Here is a 23,055-nt window from a genome sequence, read left to right as displayed (position 1 = left end):
ACCTGCAGAGGTGCTGACTGGGCTCTGCGGGGCACCCGCATCCCAGGTCACCAAAAAAGTACTTGGCACTAACAGGGAGAGTGACCCAGGGGTGACACCAAGCAGCCTGCAGTTCCAGAGGAGCAGGATTTGCAGCAGGTCCCCTAAAGCAAAGGGGATAGAAGAGCTACACCACCCAGCACTGCAGTACAGACACTGGTGTTACTGGTGCCAGGGGCAGAGCTGACCTGAATGCTGATGACTAAGTGGATAATCACGTAACTCCAAATTCAAGTAGCTCTGTGCTTCAAATTAAGGTTCAGCTAAATGTAGCAACTCAATAAGCATAATTAACTGTGCTCCAATTTCCAAGTTCAGTGAGATTGCAGACAGTAAAGTTTCCTCCCTCCCTCCAATAAGATGAGAAGGGAAGAAAGAAGACGGAGCAGTGCAGATAGTGTTGATGTTTTGGGGAGATCTGTGGGCTGGAGGTTGATTAGCAGTCGTCAGTGTCCTTACTGTGAGAGGAGTAGATAAGCCGGGAGCAGAACACTGCAGGCAGCTGATAACAGCAATTCCCAGATCAAGGCTGAGAGGGGGCTGAGGATGCAGATCAGGAAAGACTTCCCAGAGAAAACAACTTGTGATGCTGAATGGTTCTGAAGTTTGTGAAAGTGCCTTGAGCCTACTAAATACAAACATGTCACTGAAATATTCTTCTCATCCTAGAGAATAGTTGTGTTTCAAACAGAAAGCAATATCTCCCAAGTTCAAGCCCAGATACTTTTCAAATGTAATTAAGTTTGCCAAATAACTCCTCAGCCATCACTTAGAACCCCAAATACTTACAAATAGGCAAGTTTTTTCTTGAAAACATCTTAAATGTTGCTCTGCCTACCAATGCATTGCCTTTATCAATAAAGGGACATAGGTTTCATTAAAATAAACAAAACCGAGTTTTGAAACAAAGCAGTCACTCATGAACTGTTTAGATGCTTATAAGGGAGTGTGGCTGACTGTAAGGACCTATACATCTTTGGTTTTTTAAGCCCCTTTAAACAAAAAAAAAGCTTTAGCGTGAAGTTTAAAAATAAAATTAAGCAATTTATTTGTAGCCCCATATCACTGTGCAGGGGTGCAGAGTATTGCTAATAGTTTCCAGGTGACTGTGAAGGTCTCTATCACTTCTTGTGTTCAATTTCAAGGATGCTGTACATGTTATTTTATTACGGTTCATAAAATTTAACTAAATCTGATGCCCCTTGGTATACACACTCATACTTCTGCAAAAGCCCTTACAATCTGCACAGACCCAAATACACAAAAGGAATATTACTCTCCTGTTCTATACAAGGTGTCAGAGATGCTGAGAGGGCCAGGGATGTGTTCAAGGTTTTAATGATGGTTACGATAAACCAAAACAAAGACCAACCCTTGCAACTCATCAACCTCATCCCATTCACCACCCCCCCAGCCTTGCTCTGCTCGCTGCTCCTGCCAGGGCAGATTTCAGTCTCTTCCCCTTCCTTTCACTACGTATTTCTGCGCTTTTCAAGGAAAGCAGCAATTCAGCTAATGCCAGTTCCAGCCCTGTAGAGGGCTTGGGGTGAAGGCACCAGCTCAGCACCACAGACTAGGAGAGACAGGGAACTCAGGATGGGGTTGGATCAGCACCAGGGATGTAACTGCTTGCTTGCATCCAACAAGTTCACCTCCTGTTCACCAAAAGGACAAAAGAAGAGGCACTACCAGCTCTGTAGTTCTGTAAAGGATTAGAAACCCTCAGTTGTTAAGTAAAATAAAGAGACAGAGAGTTTCCAAGCCTCAAGCAGGACCAGTCTCCCCAGCCAGCTGGGCAGTGGAGGGCTCTGCCTTTCAGACAGAACATCAAGCTCATTTCTGGGTAATAGCCCTATAATTTAGATATCAAGCCCAGGCCAATGAAGGCTCAGCAGCCACAATCACCACGTTTTTATCCATCCAACCTAGTGCAGAAACCCTACTGTAATCCCCTTTCCTAGCACATTATCTTTAATCACAGGCATAATAGAGATTCAATTTAAGCCCTCAGCTGCATTTTCTTCCTTGTTATTCACAGTGCTGTATTTTCATCAGCAATAAACAATTTCCCTCCATTTCATTTTGCATTTATCTGCCTCAAAGACAGCCTTTTAAGGTTTTGATAGCCCTGTGTGGAAGCTCCTGGCTAGTAATGAAGACAGAAACTCACGGGCTTTACCCAGAAAATTGAATTGCACAAAGCAACTGTTCAGAAAGCATCCACTTCCTTTGTTCTCCTTCAGATAACATCCCCAGAAATTTAGCAGTTATTTGCAGTCATTTGCCAGCACTGTTTTCATCCAAGAACCCAAATCCCACCATCAAGAGTTGCTCCAGCGTGGGCAGGGGCTGTTCAATCTGATGCTCTCAGAGTGGAGTGACCACTCAAATGCTTTGTTACCAGAGGTCTGGGCTTCACCTCTTTGCTCTGGTACCTCCTCTAGTCCTTTCTGAACAAGCAGCCTCTTTAGGCAATACCAGTAGTCTGAACTGTTTAAAAAGAAAGTTGCCAAAACATGAAATTAATCCAGGCTGTGTAAATACACAGTTTCCTTTCCCCTTAATTGAATCTTTAAATGCACCTGTGTCAATGCAGGCACCCAGCAATGTATCAGCTTGCAGGACTGAAAGGTCTATTCCCCCCTAGAGGCATCTGGGCTAACATTTCATAAATTACAATCATGTTTTCCTTTTCTGTTAATATTTTCATTCCAAAGGTCATTTACTGCACACACACACTCTCACAAAGCAGAGGGAGGTGATGGAAGCTGCTTGATTCCTAGACACAGGAATCAGTCACTCTATTAATGATGCAAATCTACAGTCTTACTACAAAGATATTTCTACCTGCAGCCAGTGCACTCACCTAGAAAAAGCTCCATTCCAGGAACTCACATGTGTATGAGCACCCAGGCTCTGGGAGCAGGTGCAAGACTCCTCTCTGCACGTTCCTTGGGCTCCTGGAGATGTCAGACCATCATCAGGGCCTAGAGCAACCTAGTCTAGTGGAAGGTGTCCCTGGCCATGGCAGAAGGCTGAAACAAGATCTTTCAGGTCCTTTCCAACCCAAACCATTCTGTGAACCCATTCTGAAGCTCAGTGCTTCAGTTGGGCACCCTCATCCTTCACTAAGTCAACCAGCCTTTGGTCACCAGCCTTGGACACGGAGCCAGCCTTGCTCAGGAAGGTCTCACAGGGGATCTCTCTTCTTCCCTGAGAGGCAAAAAGGATGAGGCTGCACAGCAGGTGTGGATCAGCACCAAAAGAGGACCCCAAAGGTGACCCAAATGCTGAGCCTGCCTCAGCCTGAACTGGGGTCTCTGACAAGGCCTGCTGATCCCAGGAAACCAGACATTGCCTGAGCAGCATTTCATTGCAGAGAATCCTGTTTATACACACAGATCTGAGAGCCTTCGGTGGTTAATGGTTAACACACTTTCTGAAATATCTAAGGAACATAATATTTTCTTTGGTTATTATCATATCAGCCTGACAAGGTTTCTGTGCCCCATCCGAGAGGGTGTCAGGAGCTTAATATTAATTAAATAGCAGATTTAAGGTTATTTCTCATAATCACAGCTGTGATCTGAATTATTGCACAATGATATTCCACTTTTGTCTGCTTGCTGCTTTTGATTGATTATTTGCATTTGCTGGTTTATAACATCCATGTATTGCTTCAGACAGAGGCATCTTTTTTGATTCTAACTGCATTACATTCTCTGGTCAGATGATGGATTGGACTTTCTAGCATACCATAAACACCAGCCCATCCTTGCCAACACGATATGTATCTATATTCCATAATCACTCTTCAGCATATTCTGTATTCAATCATCCTTATATTCATTTCTACTGATATTATTATTATTAGCCTTGGGGAACTTGTTTTATAGGCTATTTAGTTTGAATTAACCATATATGTCAGTCACTTCTTGTTTCTAGAAGAACACAGATGATAAATGGTAGGATTTATGCCTAGACTCTGCTTTGGTTTAGTTCCCATCTCTACCTCTAAGTATTATTACTATTAGTAAAACAACTGCAGGGTTCGTTGTTAGAAACTTCCATGCACACGTCACAAGCCTGTTAGTGGATACATTAGACACACTTGGAAATTGCTTTTTCTTTCTACTAACTTTCTGATTTAATCAAATATGATCTCAAGAGAACAAGGTTTTTTGCCATTTTTCACCCATAGAGCTCACTGCCACCTCTCAAAAATAAATTCCTTGCTTGATCAAGATTTGATTATATTTCAACTACATTTTGTGTTTATTATGTCTACATGTTGAGCCTTATTGAAATTTTAATTGTTTTTTAATTAAACACACTTGCTTATTCAGGAACAAGTGTTTGACCATCCTTTCACTCAGCTTTTACAAGATCAAATCAGCATGTTGTTGGTGGAAATAGATACACATGCAGAGTCAAATGACCACATGTGCAAGTTGTGATGAAATATTCAAACACAGAATCAAATTTTTTCCCCGATTCCTCTTGATGCAGCTGTGTTAAACTTTGAGGCTTTATCCCTTCTCCAAAAGTTCCAAAGCAAAGCACAGCTCAGACGACATGTTGCTCAAATTGTTCCCCATCATCCCTCTACCTTTGCCTCCCACCAATGACTCATAGAGACGTTTCTGGGGGTTTCTGGAGTAACTGGCATCCCTTGTGATGGGGAAACACACTATTGCCTGCTGCTCTACACTCCTTTAGAGCAGGACTGAGTCACCATTCCCTATTTTTGGCTTGAAGCCTGTAGATCCCTCTAACACTACTGAAGAAGGGTCAGGCTGCAGATGGACAGTACAAGGAATGTCACCCTCTGCTCTGCCCCTGGTACTACACAAGCTCAGTTACCTCTACTCCTGTGAGTCATTCAGGGTTCTCTCCATGGGTTTTTTGATTTTTTTGCTCAAGTTTCCAACTTATACTGGAAAATCACCGCACTTACCCCCTTTCTGGAAACATTTTCTGTAACGTGTCAGCCTTTGGCATGGTGGTGTCACATACCATGGGCCAGAGCTGTGCATTAGTCAGCCCCGGATCTCCCAAAATAGAAGTGAGCAGCCTGATGCACGCGAGTGGATTATGAAACTATTTTGTCACATCTGCACTGGGAGATTAAAAGCTGTCAAAAGATTATCATCAGGGAAATGGGTTATCTAGCAAGGTGAAGATTGGAAACAGCTGGGACACCACCACCAGGGCTGAACACTGTTAAAACTGGCAGATTATCTCCTTCCTCTATCATTTTACATACACTGACCAGAGATTAAGGCAGGGAAGCCTTGAATCAGGTAGGACTCTACTTTTCAGTCAGAAGTTTTCCTCAGCCTTCAGTATGCAGCAGACAGGATATTTGGGAGGGAGAAATCAAAGAAATCATATAATTCCAAATCTAGACAGAAAGCAAAGCCTCTGTGAGCCAAAACATGAACAGACAAGACAGATATAAGCAACCACAATCAAAGGCTTTGCCTGGAAATACTGCTAACAATTTAGGTGATAATTCTTGCTCTCTACAATGCTGTAAGTAGCATATATAAGCAAAATGAATCCCACACCCTGGCAGAATGGCTTTAAATCAAAGGAATAAAAACAGAAGCCAAGCAGCAGGCAGCAATGCACACTCCAGTCACCCGATGTAGCAGTGGGCATCCCTCCTCCGCACTGTGATGCACTCTGGGAAGTGCTGGGGACTCAGTCAGTGCCCCTGCAGCCAAATCCATCAAGGGATGACTCAGAAATGGCTTTGAGAGCAGAGACATCCTTGCAGAATTCTACCCACTTAATCCTTGCCAGTGTAAGCACATTTATTATGATAACTTTAAAAAATAAAATCCTTCAACCACCAGAGAAGGGATCTGTGTCCCCATGTGTTGCATCTGCATCCTGCTGCAGGTGTTCACACGTGCTCGTGCCCATGGCCAAAGCGGTGTGTGGGCAACGAGCAGGAGCAGTGGAGAGGATGTGAGCTCAGGATCTATTACATTTCTGTCTCATTACCCTGCCAGCTGCAGCACTCTCAGGGTAGGGATACTTGCCCAGAGTCCTGATTCATTGGGTCAGAGAGATCACGGACTTCAGGACATGGCGGAGGAAAAAGGCAGGGGTGAAGATATTTTTATGCCTGACCTTTCTTAGAAGGTCAGGAGTTGGGGTTTGTTTCTTTAAAGATGCACATCTTGGTCTCAGAAGCAGCCTTACCAAAATGCTGCAGCACTGAGAGAGCGCTCCGTGCTGGAGAAGGCTCCTGGCAAGATCTGTGGCCCCATGGAGAGAGGAGCTCATGCAGGAGCAGGTTTGCTGGCAGGACTCGTGACCCCACAGGGGACCCACGCTGGAGCAGCCTGTTCCTGAAGGACTGCACCCCATGGAAGGACCCCACACTGGAGCAGTTCGTGAAGAACTGCAGCCCAGGGGAAGACCCCATCTTGGACAAATTTGTGGAGGACTGTCTCTCGTGGGAGGAACGCTGTACTGGAGCAGGGGAGGAGTGTGAGGAGTCCTCCCCCTGAAGAGGAAGGAGCAGCAGAGACACTGTGTTTTCAACTGACCACATTTCCTGTACCACTGGGGGGAGGAGGGAGAGAATTTGGGAGTGGAGTTGAGCCTGGGAAGAAGGGAGAGGTTAGGGGAAGGTATTTTTAGGATTTGTTTGTATCTCTCATTACCCTATTGTAACTTCATTGGTAATGAATTAAACTGATTTCCCTGAGTAAAGCCTGTTTTGCCCTCAACTGTAACTGGTGAATGATCTCTCCCTGCTCTTACCTCAATCCATGAGCCTTTCACCATGCTTTTTCTCCCCTGTCCACTTGAGGAGGGGAGTGATGGAGTGGCTTTGGTGGGCACCTGGCATCCAGCCAAAATCAGCCCACTACAGCTTATCCACAAAGCTCTGGAGACAATGTCACCCACAGCTCCAGCATCACCCCAACCACCACTGAAGCCCCTGCCTCAAAGAAACTCTGCAGGTAAGTTCACCAACAGTCAAAAGACCCAAGATTTTGGTCAGCTCTTCCTGACAAGCTGGAGAAGGGGAAGGTCAGTGTGGGAAGCCTGTTCAGAAACAGTTAATCTACCCAGGTCCTGCAGCCTGCACTTGTGAGATTTATTTAAAGTACCCAGATACATAAAACATTTCATTAATTCCTAGGGGTTCACAGTGTGAACTTCTAATAAGTGCACACTCAGGAATACTATGGAAAAAGTTAGGACTCTTACATAAACATTCATGCTGGGCACCTGATTTATAAATGTGCTGTTTAATCAAAATAAAAGCAGAGGCAGCTCAGCTCCCTGACTAGCCACAGCCCAACCTCCAGCTGGGTGGGAATGGCAGGGACAACCTACCTGCTCAATTACTCACAGAAGTTATCCAACAGATATGTCTGTCGAGTTAGATAACACTTTAATCAAGCTCAGTATGTTGATTATCAAGAGAAAATCCATCACAGAGAAAAGGGGATGTCTTTCTACTAGGAGTAATTTGAGAGGAACTTTGACCAACAGAAGCCAATGTCCCAGTCCCTGTATATTAACAACAAACTGGCTATTCCACTTTTTTCAAGCTTATTTACATTTTAAATCTGCTGCCCTGAATGTGGGGAATGCAGAAGAAAAGCCCTTCCTGAGCTGGAGAGCCCAGCAGAGCAAGACACAAAGCAGAGCAACTCAGCTTGGTTCTTCAGCATTTTCCATGTTTCAAATGGAGATAATGAAACTTGAACTCACCAAAATCTCTGCCTGAATATCCACAGAGGGAAACAGGAGGTGGGTGAATGTTGTTACACATTCCAGTTGACCTGCCCAGTGTCCCATGTGGTTTGTAAAAGGTATTTTCAACAAATACTATTAACTTACTTTGTTTCCTACAAGGTACTGATTTCCAATGTTTTTAACAAGTCCTTTGAAACACTCTATAATGTTTATATTTACTGCTTCAGTAGATCTGAGGTCTCAGGTGCAAAAGCCTGCCTAGGGCTACATGTCTCTTTCCACCATGAACTTGATTAAAGGAAAAATCCAGACTGAGATGTAGAAGAAAAATTTTACTGTTACAAGAAAACTGTTTGGATGAGAGAGGAGCAGAAATTTCAACCTTTTGCCATACATATCTCCAAATTTTCACTTGCTGCCAATAGTTCAGCAGGGAAACATTGACTACTGAAGATTCATTTTTCAAATGAGCCTTTAATTTAGTGGATCTAGGAGCTACTCTATTCCCTGTGCCCCTGACTGAACACACCTGTGTCCTTTCCTCTGAGATGAGCTCCTTTTTACACAAAATCTGCCACCCTGCCTTATTTATTATTGACCCGTCACAGTTTGGAAACATAGTTTAAAATAAATGAATGCCATGGCCATGGAGTTATTAAACTGCCTGGCATTGAGGAAATTGCTTTTCATAAACATCCTGAGCCCTCATGTTTTTTTCCTAAAGTGTTTAATACACTGAGAATCCAAGTTAGTAGTCTGAAAACTGAATTGCTAATAAGAAGGAAAGATGTATTATTGTTCAATATTGAAAGGCTGAAGTCAGAGGACAGAACAGAGAAAGGAGTTTTCAATGCACAAATAATATTCTCTGTACTTGCTGTCACTTGATGCATAAGCTGATTAGTGATAGAAAGTGCCTCCACATTCTCAATAGGTGAGGCCACATAGAAGATGTTCATTTCAGCTCTCCTCCACCATGGATCCTGGCAATACAGATATTAACAGGTGAACAAAGAATTAACCGGTGATTTCCACTTTAGTGTACAGAGCCATAGAAGCACAATCAAAGTGTTGTAGGTACTAATTCTCTATTAATATCTTCCCTTGGTAGCACTGGGCCCTGCCCTGTGTGTACTAGCACTATCCTAGGCACTCAGAAGAGTGTACAAGGGTAGGAGCAACTTATTTTGGAAAGTCAGATACATTATCCAGATAAATGGCACATGGAGAATGTGCCTCCCTGTAGCTAGTCACCAAATCCACACAGATACATTTAGGGATGCCCTCATGTGTCAGCATCCCAGTTCCTCTTTCAGGGCAGATTACTTCTACCCTATTGCTCTTACTATACAATATACACCAAAGCTGAAGTTTGAAAAAGCTCTTTGTGGTCCTTCTGTGTGTGAAACAGCCAGAGCTGCAGCAGGACAGGGAGACCACAGAATGCTCTGTCCTACCTGCACACTTGATAATCCCACTCCTCAGCGCTGGAACTCGTTTCTTACTTGTGCCATGTAATCATGGTTCCCTTCAAAACAGGCCTGGGCAGCCTCTGTTTGCCTCAATCTCAACATCTCAGACTCCAGATAAAAAGCAGACTGATCCATCTATTTCCTATCCATACATCCAGTGCTCCTCAACAGCCTCACAGGTATTGCAGGTTTGAAGGGGGTCTGAAGCCTGACCAGTTCTCCAGCCTGACATGGCAATGCAGCAGCAGAACCAACCACCTTCTGCACTTCACTCTCTAAACAGGGCTTGGAGGAAAGAGGGACAATGGTCACCCTCCTCAACTGTAATAACCAACATGGTACCAAGGGAGGGCTCCCTGGAGATGCTTTTACATCAGGTCTTATAAGAACAATGAAATTTCCAGTCCTCATCCCATTTAGAGCCCCAGCAAGACAAAGGGATGGAAAACAGCAGCTGAAACCACAAACAAAACCTAGATTGTCTCAGCTCCATTTGCCTTATGAGTTTGCACCCCCACAACGCTAAAACAAGGCCAGCACCGCTTGCCATCTCTCTAAGACATGTAAAACCTGAGCAAGTCGTTCATCAGTAATGAATTTCTGTTTAAAATGCCTCTAAATTGAAGAAAATGAGTATTTCTCTTTCCGGCAGAGAAGCAGCACCGTCCCTCAATCGGGGTTGCTACGCAACCGCCTCCTGCACATGGCTGATAACACTCCCGGCATTATTTCCTCGCCTGACTACTCCGTCAGAACAAAGCCCGGCTAATGAAGCTTTCAAATGCTTTTGGCTCTGCCTTTGACGGCTCAACACGGGTTTTCCTTGCATGTATGTGACAGTTACAGCAGGGACTCACTGTCCCTCCCAGCCAGGCACTCTCCGGAGCTGGATGGAGGAGATGCCCAATAGAGAGTGATGGGCAGCAGGGGATAAGAGCAGCCAAACACCCAACAGACATAACCAGCCTCCAAAACGGAGGGCAGCCACACCTGCCATGGCATAAGGTGGCAATGATGAATCCCTCTGAAACACTGAGCCATCAGCATCACAGATCAAGCCAGACATTCTCCAGTTTCAATTTATCCCTCTGCCCTAAGGCCTTATCACACTGGAGCTGCTGCTCATGGGTTTGGATATAGCGAAGATAAACCTCCCCTAGCATATGCAACACCTTTTTTTACCAATATGTTGGAATAAATTTGACTGTGATCTTCTTACACAGTATGTGTAAGCAAAACCCTCCTTCTGCTAGATGAGTTGGTGTAGCAAGAACCATTGCTGGCAAGGAGAACCAGCTTCCACCACAGACATCTTCATCCTCCTGAAGGAGCAACCAGCTGAGGCTGAAGCAGTCCCATTTTGCAGTGCCACATCCATACACCTTTTGAATGCTTCCAGGGATGACGATTCCACCACTTCCCTGGGCAGCCCATTCCAACGCCTGACCATACTTTCAGCAAAGAATTTTTCCCCAATCTCTAATTTAAAATTCCCCTGGCACAACTCGAGGCTATTTCCTCTCGTTTTGTCACTTGTTACCTGGGAGAAGAGCCCGACCCCCACCTGGCTCCACCCTCCTTTTCTGGAATTGTAGAGAGTTAGTCCCCCCTGAGTCTCCTTTTCTCTAGGCTGAGCCCTACAGCAACCTCAGCCACTCCTCTTCAGACTTATGCTCCAGACCCTTTCCCAGCTGTAGCAGATCTACCCTTTACCAGTTCATTTCACAGAAGGGCTGAACAGAGTGAAACAGGGAGCATTTCCTTGGCCCGCTGATATCTCATCTACTTAATGGGATCACCTTAAATACATGTGTGAATGTGACACAGTCTTGGTGTGACCAGACAGAAAAGACAGGCTGACTACACAGGCACTGTGAGCTTGCCAGAGCGCACAGACAAAATAACAGGCAACAATAAACAAAATGACAAGCAACCCACACAGGTACAGAAGCTCCAAAAGGAATGAGTTCCTGTAGCTGAATGTTTTCTAGACAGCAGGTGGCTCCAATTACCTGGAAGAAGAGCTGGGGACAAGTTTTTCCCACACCAGCAAGGCGGAAGGATTGGCTGAGGCTAAAAGCACAGATGCCCTTGGACAGCGAGGCGGCATGAAGAGCAGCATTGGGGCAGTCAGGGCAGGCAACAGACAACCTGAGGGATTAATCTTGCTCTCAAAGACATACATTCTGCAATCAACTCAGTAAGAGTCACAAGGGAGGGCACCACCCAGAGAATCCAACCCAGCCCTGCTCAAGGTGTAGATTATAGCAAATCAACCCACCTGGTTGCTCGCCTGCCAGGACTCTGACTCGCTGGGCTGAGCTGAAGAAAGCCCAGCATGGGTGCTTTTTGCTGGAGACAAAATTATCTAACAAGAGACAATTATGCGACATTACCATTACAAGCAGCATGTGACAAAAAAGCTTTAAGCCTCCGTACCCTGAGATCTGCAAACCCCTTTCTCTACCTTTGTGCTAAACAGGCCTCATTTAGCCCATTTGCTCTGTCCCAGTCAGGCAAAGTGAAAGTAAGGTTGATCGATTTGTTAATTACAGTAATTTTATCTTAAATAGAGACAGCTGAGTGTTCATCAAGTCACAACTTCGCCTATTACAGAGAGACCTACCTCCTGCTCAGTAATTAGGGATAATAAGTGGCTCATAAATGCAACCCACAACAACACGCTCTGAGAGCATGGCTCAGAATCAGGAGGGCTATTAGGGAACCCCAAGGTCTATTTCTCCTTTTGAAGAAAACAATGTAAAAATCTTTAATTGTATCTCTTGAAACTCTGAGACAGCTCTGCCAGTTTGTTATAAATAAAGCAATTATTCCACTTTGTGACTGCTCTTGTGTCCAGAGAAGGCTTAACTAGAGTCACCAGTGCAAATGAGAGTGACTTTCTCTTCCTGCACTGACTGGGCACATACAAAAAGCTGAGGTAGGAAGTAAGACCAGTGAGTTATGTATAATCACACTCCTCAGACTTTTAAGACTCTAAGTAAGGCTCAAAAGATTCAGTTTGAACACAAATCGCAAGCAGTCCATGCTCAGCTTGAATCATCCATCCACACACACGGCCTAATTTGAAATGTGTTCATTACTGAAGGCTCACCTCACCCTCCTGTCACAGAAAGGGCAGGCTGGCAAAAGCTGAGGGCAAAGGAAACCAGCTTTGGTCATCATCCTGCACAGAACGGGGAATCTCTGAAGCAAGTTTCTACTGCAGCCTGCCAAGAGCAAGGTTTGAGGTGAGCAAGGAGAGAACATCTGAGCTCATGTGCATCTGTATCTCTTCCAAATCCTGCAAAACAATAAACAAAATTACAAGCGACCCACACAGGTACACCCACACCCTCCATTTCTGTTTGGCTTCTCGATCTTTTTCACCTTTATCCCCTGGGCAATTACTCCTGCAACTTCACCAGCCAGAAAAGTACAGACAGGCAAGAGGGTCAGAGAGATGAAAACCACACCACTTGAAGGACTAAAGAGAAAAGGAATTCCTTCCTCCACCCACATTCTTTGGGCCAATCCTTGGACAGAACTAGATAACAGTGTGGAAGGAAAGGTTTCAATACCTTGAGCTCAGTTGATCCTGCCAGGTCCAGGTGCTGGGGAAAAGGACCTTGGCAGGTGAGGTCCCCTACCTTCCCCAGGACAGTGAAGAATGGGGAGGGACAACCAAGGGTGTTTGTCACCACAAGCAATGAAAAAAAAACCATAAAAGCTGAGATTGGGTGTAGTAGAGGAGGCTGGGGGTGACTGTGGGGGCTGATCCTGCCCTGGCCATTTCCCAGATGGTAAGTCAGTGCAGCTGCACATTTTCTTTTAAAGTAACTTAAAATATTGAACTGTGACCTCCATTTTCCCCTGAAGCTGAAGACATATATGCAGTCCCCATGTGCAATCAAGACCAACCAGCATTTGGAGAGAACTTTAAAGTTTTATTCTCTCAGCATGCAAAACAACAGATGTCATTTATCTTGTTCTCAGCACTGGAGAGTGCACAAGGATAAAGAAATAGATTTAATGAAATGCAGTTGTATTTTATTTACAACAATACTTGCTGTCACTTACTTTGCTCCAGGAAGTGCATTTAGTTGTTTTCCTGTGGCATTTCCCTCCAGGAGCTGAAGCTTCACTTGTTCCTGTGAAGACCCTGGATTTCTGCAAATACCTTTTCCTGATGCAAATTACCTTTTTCTTTTAATTAACGTGTGGTATTTGAGTTCCACTTAATCCACAACTATGTTTAAACAGCATTTGCAAGATCCTTTTATATTCTATCCTGTTATCTCAGCACAGCATAAAGTTGCATTCAAGTTGTCTGCAGAATAAATACTGGGCTTTTATTGTGAGCAAGGGAGAGCTGTGTAATGATCAATCACAAAAGCCCTTGGGGATAGGAGAGATCAGCACTTTGATACTGCTGAAGATGAATGGGTGAAATGAGTTTGATAAGCTGGTGTTTTCCTCAGATAATTGCTGTGGAAGCTTTCTAAAGCCACTTGGATCCTCTTTCCCTTTTGTTTCTGGGTAGGATAGTGATTCCTGGTTTTCCAGCAGCACTACTGGACAGGCTGCTGCTGTTACTGTTTTTAAACAAATTACTGTGGATTTATGCCACATTTTATCACTGACTATTGAACACTAAAGTATTAGTGTTCAACAAAATATTCAGACTGGATTCCTATTATTCCTGGCCAATTTGGCTAGTCCAGCACCCCTGTCACTGAGCACAGCTCAGCTGAGAAGGACTGAGGGAGTGGGAAAGGGACTTCTCATCCTTCCTCAGGCTTAAATCTTTAACAGCAGCTCAGAAGTCATTAATCCTTGGTGCTCACCTTCAGCTCCCATCAACCTTTCTCTGGACTTTTTATACCCATCACCATCCTCCTCTTTCTCCTCCTGGATCATTCTTTCGCAGCAATCCCTCAGGATCATCCAAAGAGGAACTTCTCCTGAAGCTCTAATACAAAACTCTTGCCCAGCTCACTTAGACCCCAGGTACATCTCTCTTCAGGCCCAAGGCAAGTCCTGCTGGCTTTCATAGATATAGTAACTTATTCTCAGCCACTAATGAAACTGGAGCCAAGAGATTTCACTGTATTTTTATTGTTTCACTGAATAAAATGGAATTTAAATACAGAATTAAAAATTTGTAAAAAACGTTATTAAAAGCCAGCATTCAAAAGTGGGTTGCACATGAGTGACCAAAAAATTTGCATTTACTTTTTGATACAAAGAGAGGTCAGAAAAATAAAAAAAGCACATCCATCATCTGAAAAGAGCTGATTTTTTTTTTACATTTCCTTTCATATTTGAGACCTAATATTTGTCTCATAAGAATCTCCCACCAACCTTGGTTTTCACAGCACTGATTCACATTGTTTGGTGTTCAAAAAACCCCAATCATTTGTAGTTTACAGTAGCAGTGATGTAGTGACCCCTCAATATGACAGTATGTTTAATAAACCAGCATCTGAGGGGTGGAAAAAAAATGCAGCATCATGTGATTTGCAGGGGTGCAATTTAGCCTGCAAAGGATCTTTGAGCTCACACCTATGCCTTTATGAGTTGAGTATTTCTCAGGTTATCACATTTCTGGCATTCGCTCTTTGCCAACTCCATCACTGCAACAAAGAATTCTACAAGTGATGAGTGAATAGGTACCATTGATTTTTAATGCCCCATTTTAAAGCAGCTTGATCTTTCAAGGCACAAATTTCTCATCCTCAAGGAAAAGAATCAGGCTCTTTTAGGCACAATTTAAACCCTATAAAAGAGGCATCTCAAGAATTCTTGACATCGGGGATCTCGGTAAGGGTTGGGAGGTGGGTTTTTTGCAAGTTTATATTATCGTTTCTTAAGAAGACAGCTATGAAGATGGTCCAACCAGTCAATGCATCTGCATCATCTCAACCAAAAAATACTAGACAGACTCTCTAATATATGCATAATTTTAAGATATCACCACCACTCACATACTGTTCATAACAGGCTGGAAAGAATATGGACTATGGCTCACCTGTTCTTCTAGGATCTTAACCACAACAAGAATTTAACCACACAGACAGAAAAATCACAGAGTGAAGTGCCCTTACAACAGAAACTAGGAGTTTGAGATAAAGAGTAAGGAAAGCTACACATCAGCCTCGGGGAAAAAAAGGAGAGGGGGGAAAATTCAGATTGCAATGGAAACCAATTCATTTAACAAAAGAAATAATACTGGAGATTGTCACTAGTGCAGCTAGAATTTGGCAAATGAAATACTTTGAGCATACACTTGCAGGACAGCCTTGCCTCTGCCACAGGAATAAATATCCAACAGTGTTTAATAACGGTACATAAAAAGAGACACACGGATTTCTGGATACAATGCATGTTCCATCCCCTGTAACTGCACAGTGGGTTCCCTCACATAAGGTATTTCAGTAACATCACAAAGGAATACAATTCTTCTGTGCTCCTCCTCCACGAGTAGAGTCCTCTTTGAGCTGGGGTTGGATGATGACGATGCAGCAGCGATGTGAGGTGCAAGTGTTTTGCTCTACCCTCATTCTCCACCCACAGCGACCACATTGTGCTGTGAGGGATGGAAACGTGCAGCTGGAGCAATGAAGGGTCAGTTCAGTACCCACTGTGTGACCAGGCACAGGCACAGACCTCTCAGTTCAGCCACTTCTCATCTCAGGGGAGGCTTGGTCTGTTTTGGACAGACATGTTCACACAGAATCCTCCACAAAGATGTTCAGTTTACATGGCCAGGTCAGATTACTAACCTCAAATTAACTTCAGAACATTTCCTGTTATCTGTTGACATACAGGTTGTCCAGCAAAATAAATGCATGTTTTACCCTCATCAATGGCAGCCCGTAGATTTGGTTTTGCATTACCAGCAGAGCTGTATGGGACACACATCTCTCTTGTCACACTGCACATCTGAAAGGTTGCTGTCCATTTTTTGCAAGGAAAGTTATGTTCTTGTGTTGTGTATGTATTTATCTGCAGTCATTAAATACAGGATGTTGGTATCACATTCCACCTGGCCTTTTTGCAAACACCCTTCTTCATTCTTCAAAGAACAAAACAGTGTCTCTTAGTGAAACCTATGGTCTCAACTTCTGGTGATGTGCACCAGGCAATCATGGACATTACCAAGGGGATGCCCTTAATACCACTGCAGCAATTTGACTCTCACTCCTCCAAATGGTGGATGCGACCAAAAAAAGAGCAAATCCAGAATAGACAGATGTTTTCTAAAATCTTCAAGTTGATCTTTCTTCTTTTACATTCCATATTTGCTGCACAATCACTGTTGCTTTGCTTTCAGGGCTTGTTTTGGGGGGATATTTTGTTTAAGAACAGTCATTCCCCCTGCAAACTCTTCTACATAGGAATTGCTGCTTGTTTCCAACACCTCTGTTAGCAGGTAGGCTCACGTACTCTTGCTGCCAGCTGCCATGGAAGCAGTAAATAAAGTTGTTTTTCCTCCAAAGTCACAAGCATTGTCCAGTCTGTGACTACACCAGAAATGTCTCCATTTCCACAAATTCCAAAAACTTCAACCAAATGCTTTGTTTTTTCTCATCTTTTCCTTAGAACATCCGAGGATAAGATGGGTTTTGCTTAATTATCCACTCAGCATGGGGGTTGATGTGGTACAAGTCCAAGAGGTAAGTGTCTGGGTCCAGGCAATGTTCACCTATTAAAACAAAACGTTCAGAAAAAAAACCACATTTTTTTTATATCCTTAGTTCTGTAGTTGCTAGGTTTTGAGTTTTGTTTGGTTTTCCCCCCACCTAAAAATCAGTACTTGTTAACACTAATTTCAATATTACACCATTCAGAAGTGTTTTCACAAATCTGGAGTAATGCTTCAAAATGAAAGAGGGTAGATGTATGTTAGACATTAAGAAGAAATTCTTCACTCTGAGGGTGCTGAAGCACCAGCACAGCTTGCCCAAAGAAGTTTAACTCCTTTCTAAAACAAGTTAAGCATAAAAATTGGGTAACAGAGTCTTTATTTTCAGTTGCCTTTTGTACTTACCAATATTACCTCCCACTTCATACAGAAGTAAGTTTGTACACTCTGTTGAGTTGTTACTGCAGAAAGAAAAACACACTGAAGTTAAATCTTTGCAAAGACAGGTTAGGTTGCTCAGTACTGTTTATTGCAAACGAATTGTTTGTGGTTCTGAGGCCAGAAATGGCCAAGGAAGCTACAGACCATGGTACAGAGACCTTGCTGATCCTCCTGAACAGGTATTGAGAAGGACACCCAATACTGGAAAAAAAAAACCACCAAGGCAGCTATTCCTCACTGGCAGCAAGCAGCACACTGTACACAAACACTAACTTTTCAGCTGGAAAACAACAGGCATAAATATCAAAGTTCACTGTCAGCATTCCTCAAAAACTGATGGACTGCTCCAGAGAAGCTCACTTGCAGGAAGACTTTGGCAGCTGTTAGTGAGATACCAGCTGACTCGTAATCAGCCAACTTCCCCTCCATCCTCCTTGTCTAGACACCTTGTGTGACACAGTCAGGAGATGCACTGCTGCATTACCTACTAAATACAGTCTGCAGGAATGGTGACAGAGTGGGGCAGGAGCTCTTCTGTTCATTTTTTGGGTTACTTCAGCAATTTACCACTGGAGCATAGGAGGGAATTGCAGAGTTCATTTTAGGAAATCCCTACATTAACATACTCATGTTGAGATTACTACTCCAGGCAGGTAATTTGCACAGGTGATGTCTTTCCAGGTGAGTTAGAGAGGATTTGCTTTGCAGGGTCAATGTTATTCCAATTTTCCTTCCTTTCTCCACCTACTTTTCCAGCAAGGTTTCTGGAGTTCACTTGCTGTCCAGCAGCCCAGAGGGGATGGGATCACTGACCTCCTGACAGCCTAAGCACAGAATGGAATCACTCAGCTGAACTAACACTTGACTTCCCCATCCAACACACTATTTCCACTGCTTAGAATAGAGAAGCAGAGAACAGTCTCCTCATGATTCACTGTGTTGCCACATCACCTCAGCCACAAGATAGAAAACAGCAACCACTTAGTTGGGGGTTTTTTTGTTTGTTTGTGGTTTTGTTCGGTTTTTGTGGATTTTGTTTGTTTGGGTTTTTGGTTGGTTGGTTGTTTGTTTTTTTAAAGCAGAGAAAAAGCAATTTACCACTTGAGGAGGTTGACAGTGTTAACAATATTCCAGCCATTCTGGCACAGGTTCTTTTGAAACTGCCTGAGGACATCTGCAACCCTGGTTGCATTGTTCAAATGCACCTCCAGTGAGTCCTTCAGGAGGAGTGATGCGTGGACTTTCACCATCTTCGAAGGCTGAACAAAACAAACAAAAAAAGTGCTTAAAGACTTTACTATCAGTCAAAACCCCAAGTTTCAAAATAGATTGGATAGTGTGAAGAATAACATCTATCCAGCCAGCTGCTCATAGACTTTAGGCTTGTTTCTTATTCCACACATTCTACAGGTTAAAAACTTAAAGAAGCATCAAGGTGAGCATTATAAATAAATCACTAGCGTTTCGGTGTTGTGTCCGGGAAAGGAGACCTGTGCTCTCCATCAGCGGGCGCTGGTGCTCTCTGCTGTTCAAACCCAGCACTACCACCAGAAGCGACACAAGCTTGGATGAAAACAGGATTTGTCGCAAGAAATTTTAACAAACTGGTTTGCACGAGTCTGAATGACTTCTCTGAAATTCATTTAAATTACTCTAAAAGGAGCTTAGGCAGCTGGATTGCAGACTACTGAATTTCAGAAAGGTAGTTTCCAAAGAAAGGAAGCACTGAGCCAGCACAGAACTGAGTTCAAGTGGGTTTTTTTTTCCAATACTGTTTTAATCAGCTACTCCATGAAGTAACTTCTCAGAACTTTTGCCAAGAACACTGAACTATTCTCACAGGGTTTAACCTGCTGTAAATTAATTTTGCAATCCCCAAAACCTCTGCAAAAACAGTGCACAAGATTGAGTCCATTAGAACGGTGTTAACCACTTCCTAAGCATGGGGTCCATCTGTTTGACTGCCTAAACAGTAGTTGCCCTCTCCAAAATGACAGCACCTTCAACAGTGACATGTCATCTTAACAGCCATATTTTAGGCAGACATCATCTCAGTATCCCAGCCATAGAAAGGTGGGGAATGTATTGGCTTGTGAGAACATAGACTCTTCTTCAGGAATGCAGATTTAAACTTTCACTTATTATTTCTACCTGCAGACTCCAACTAAGCTTGTGCCCTTAGAGCATCCTGGTTGGACCACCACTGTGTGATATTTCAAATCCAGCCCTGCATGATATAACCCAGCTCCTACAGACTTGCACATATTCAACTAAGATGGCTACCACAAAAACCCAGGCAGAATGGCTCCAAGGATCTTTTCCCAACTTTGATCCTGAAACAGATCAGGTAGAAACATCTGTTTAAACAATCTCAGTCTGCACCAACAGGAGAGTGCGCAGAGCCATGTCATTCATCAGGGAACTTTTCTCCCTTTAAGTAGCAAGAACCTCCTCCTCAAACCCTTTCATACAGATCAACAGCATTATGGAGCAAAAAGAAAATTAGATACAATACTGCTGTAATAACCTAAATTTTTGTTTTAAGTTCCTGAAAATAAGTCTGCCTTTATCACAGCAGATGTATCTGTGCCAACACCTAGGGCACCCAGAGCCACGTGAATTCTGCTTTTCACATGAGGCAAAGACCAGCATTTCTGCTCCTGGTCTCTTCCCTCTTCATCTGCTTTTCACCAAGTGTTTTGTAGCCTGAAACGTATTTAGTGTTCTTGTTGTTGGAATCAGTTTTTGACACAATCTGGCCAAGAGAGTCTGGGAAACTGTTCCTCACTATTCTGCAACTTTTCTCTCTCTTGCTCTTCAAAGAACATCCCTCTTTACAGCTTTCTGAGTCCTCATGAAAGCATTTGACACTGCCATGAAGTGGCTTGTTTTTTTCCAAGCCCCAACTCACCTCTGCCTGGTTCTTTTCCACCTTATCTTTATCAGCGTGAATCTTGCGCAACAAATTTTTAATTCGCTTGTCGCAGAACTGGTACCTTTTGCTGTTGCTCTCGTTCAGCTTTCTCACTTGAGCTACCAGAAAAGAGGAGACCTGAGCAGGGGAGAAGGGAGAAAACAGGAATTAAATCAAGCAGAGATGAGGATGTCATTTAAGAACCCAATCATCACTTTATGAAGCTCCTGAAATAGACAAAATACCTGTGTACCTTGAAGGCAAGGTAGTCTTGGAACTCAGTCAGAGGATTTGCCTACAAATGTTTAACTCCTCTGAAATTTCCAAGACTATTCCCTCCCCTCTTCTAACTCTAACCAGATCAAGACACTGCTACACCATACTGCCAAACAGGTGTGCAACTTACTGTCCAGAGCAGATCCTGGTAATGTATCATCATCCGCACCACATCAGCCGCTCCCTCTGCCAGCTGCTTCTCCTTCCCTTCAGGGATCTTGTTTGGCAGCCCCTTGTGCATAAAGAGGTTTGGGGCCATCACCGTGGAAACATTCCAGAGGTTCATTTTGTTGTTGTTCTCCCTGGCAACCACTTTGCTGAGAAACTCAAGTAGAGCCTGAAGAGAGGGAAAGAGACTTAAGACTGTGGCAATTGCTGGAGAGATCACTTAATTAGCTTTTTCTTCTTGTTATCCATGAGCAAATTCTCTTTCCCCAGTCATGAAGTTCAGCGACCAGTTTCTAATACTAAAATGGCAACAAGCAACTATACTAAGCACACTAGTTTGTCAAGCACTTAGAGATCAGGAGAGACAGTGTGGGAAGCAGATGGGCTCTTACTCCTTGGCAGGTAGCAATTTACAAAGTCGAGTCGTAAAATTTGCAGAATCTAAAGATAAACCCCTCCTTCTCTTAGTATCCCCTCAAAGCCATTCCCAGATGTGGAAAAATAAACCCTTTTGGATTATTTCTTTCACCTCACGCCTCACCAGAGCCATGACAGATGCCATCTTTGGCTCGATTATGTATTCCAGAACCCTAAAGTTTTCAGGGTGCTAAGTCAGCCTTGCCTTTAGTACCTGGAGGCTGAACTATGCAAGAGAAAAAAAAAAAGCAGCAGCAACCACCATAGCTCTTATAAAGCACAGAAAGCCAGAGGTGGTGCTTATTTAAAAGTCATGCAGATGTGGCACTTGGAGGTATGATTTAGTGATGGCCTTGGCACTGCTGGGTTAATGGTTGGACTCAATGATTTTAAGGGTTTTTTCCAACCTAAATGATTCTATGTTTTTCCAGTTAAAACCAGAATAAGCACTTTTACCTTTAGAGTGTTTCTGTTGGGCTCTGGCAGAATCAAGATCAGGAGGTTCAGCGCTTGCAACCTTTGCTTCAGGTCTGGAATATCTAGATAGGGAGAGCAACAACAGGACAGAGGATTCGGGCTTCTGACACTGTTCTTCTTGAGCAGGAAATCTCCCAAAGAATAAGGCAATTATTGTTGTCTTGTTGTCTAGGATTTGAGAACTTGCTTTATAGAAGTAAGTCAAGCTCATACTGTCCTTATGAAGGGAATTACCCATGTTTTAGAAGACTGGCTCATTTCCTTCAGAGTACACAATCTATCAGCAACTCTGATTTCTTTGAAGGGCACCAAATGACCCCAATATTCCCCATTTCTTGAACAAAGAAGTTGTGCACTGAAAAAGTTAGCTTAACCCATCCAAACCACTCGCTGAGGCACAAACCTCAAACCGAGATGCTTGCAGAACACTGCGTTACCTGCAGTCAAGCCAAGATTGTACACCCTGGCCAGTTGCCACAGCTGAGTTTTCATGTCCTAATTTTTTCAATGACCTAATACAGCATGGCAGCAATGCTGCAGCCTCAAATGACACAACATAACGTAAACTTCAGGAGAGTGTACAAAGACACATTCAACCAAGCACCGGCGACTATGACTCTCAGTCATGCACTGTATTCCCACTGGATCCACAGGCTCCCAACACAGCTGACAAGAGAGTTCAAGGCCATAGGAGCTTTGCAAGAAGAGCACAAACCAGCAAACTGCTGCCAAGCAGGCAGAGCAGGGACTCACTTTGCACAGCAGCAAAAGCAGGGAGGTACTCTGCTGTTAGCAGCGGGGCCGGCAGCTCCCGTATGAACCTCTTCAGCAGCCCAGACACATCATTCTGGTGCACTTCATCCCAGCGGAAAAGGCCAGTGTAGAACTCCCTTTCTAGCTTCTGTTCCAGACTCTGTTAAAAAGATGGCATTTATTACAAGCAGGTATAAGGGAAAATTCTGTAGCTGAGCACTAGGAGGGCAATCCCTCAAGTCAAAACAGTGCAGAGGCCCTCACAGTACACACTCCCAGATTTCCCAGGGTATTTCTAGCTGTACTTGGAAGGGAGATGAGACAGGTTATTAATACATATTAATATTTATTATTTTGGGTTATTTAGATACTTGCTTCAGCAAATGCTCCCTGATCACCTCTGACATTTTTAAACACTGCTAAAGAGCTCATACCTTGATCCTGGTCTGAGACCCAGAAACTCTCAGAATGCCCTCTGTTTCAAGTCCTCTCTTCTCCAAGCAGGACAACAGCTATTAAAGGGGGAAACGAGAAAGCTATTAGGCACAGATGATGAGGAGTCAGCCCTTCCTTTTCACAGGATGACTCTGGGGATCAGAGAGATGTGATTGAAAGCAGAAGAAAACTTACTGCCTGGAGTAGCAGAGGAACCTTGGTGTTGGGGAGCAGCTTTTGGTCATTTTCCAACAGGGTGTTGAGTGGAACTCCGAAAAGCCTTTTCT

General features: G+C 43.6%; 1 protein-coding gene across 2 annotated transcripts in view; it reads right to left on the bottom strand.

Moving 5' to 3' along the window:
• Nucleotides 1–14,537: 14,537 nt before the first annotated feature.
• Nucleotides 14,538–23,055, bottom strand: part of ARHGAP40 (Rho GTPase activating protein 40) — a 38,035-nt gene continuing 29,517 nt past the window's right edge. Inside the window, exons 7-16 of one of the 2 annotated variants that reach the window (XM_027693946.1) lie at nt 22,964–23,055; nt 22,768–22,845; nt 22,334–22,493; nt 21,560–21,642; nt 20,649–20,855; nt 20,240–20,380; nt 18,427–18,587; nt 17,293–17,348; nt 16,793–16,947; nt 14,538–16,541 (exon numbers count right to left, since the gene is read on the bottom strand). In XM_027693946.1, the coding sequence (XP_027549747.1) occupies nt 16,841–16,947; nt 17,293–17,348; nt 18,427–18,587; nt 20,240–20,380; nt 20,649–20,855; nt 21,560–21,642; nt 22,334–22,493; nt 22,768–22,845; nt 22,964–23,055 (1,085 nt within the window). In that variant the 3' untranslated portion in view covers nt 14,538–16,541; nt 16,793–16,840. Of the gene's footprint in view, nt 16,948–17,292; nt 17,349–18,426; nt 18,588–20,239; nt 20,381–20,648; nt 20,856–21,559; nt 21,643–22,333; nt 22,494–22,767; nt 22,846–22,963 lie in introns of both variants that reach the window. The other variant, XM_027693947.1, reaches the window with a different exon arrangement.

The sequence above is a fragment of the Neopelma chrysocephalum genome, unplaced genomic scaffold, assembly GCF_003984885.1.
Source record: "Neopelma chrysocephalum unplaced genomic scaffold, ASM398488v2 Primary Assembly neopelma1_94, whole genome shotgun sequence".
Lineage (NCBI taxonomy): Eukaryota > Metazoa > Chordata > Aves > Passeriformes > Pipridae > Neopelma > Neopelma chrysocephalum.
Note: the sequence above shows the minus strand (reverse complement) of the source record. Positions and strands in the feature narration are given on the sequence as shown.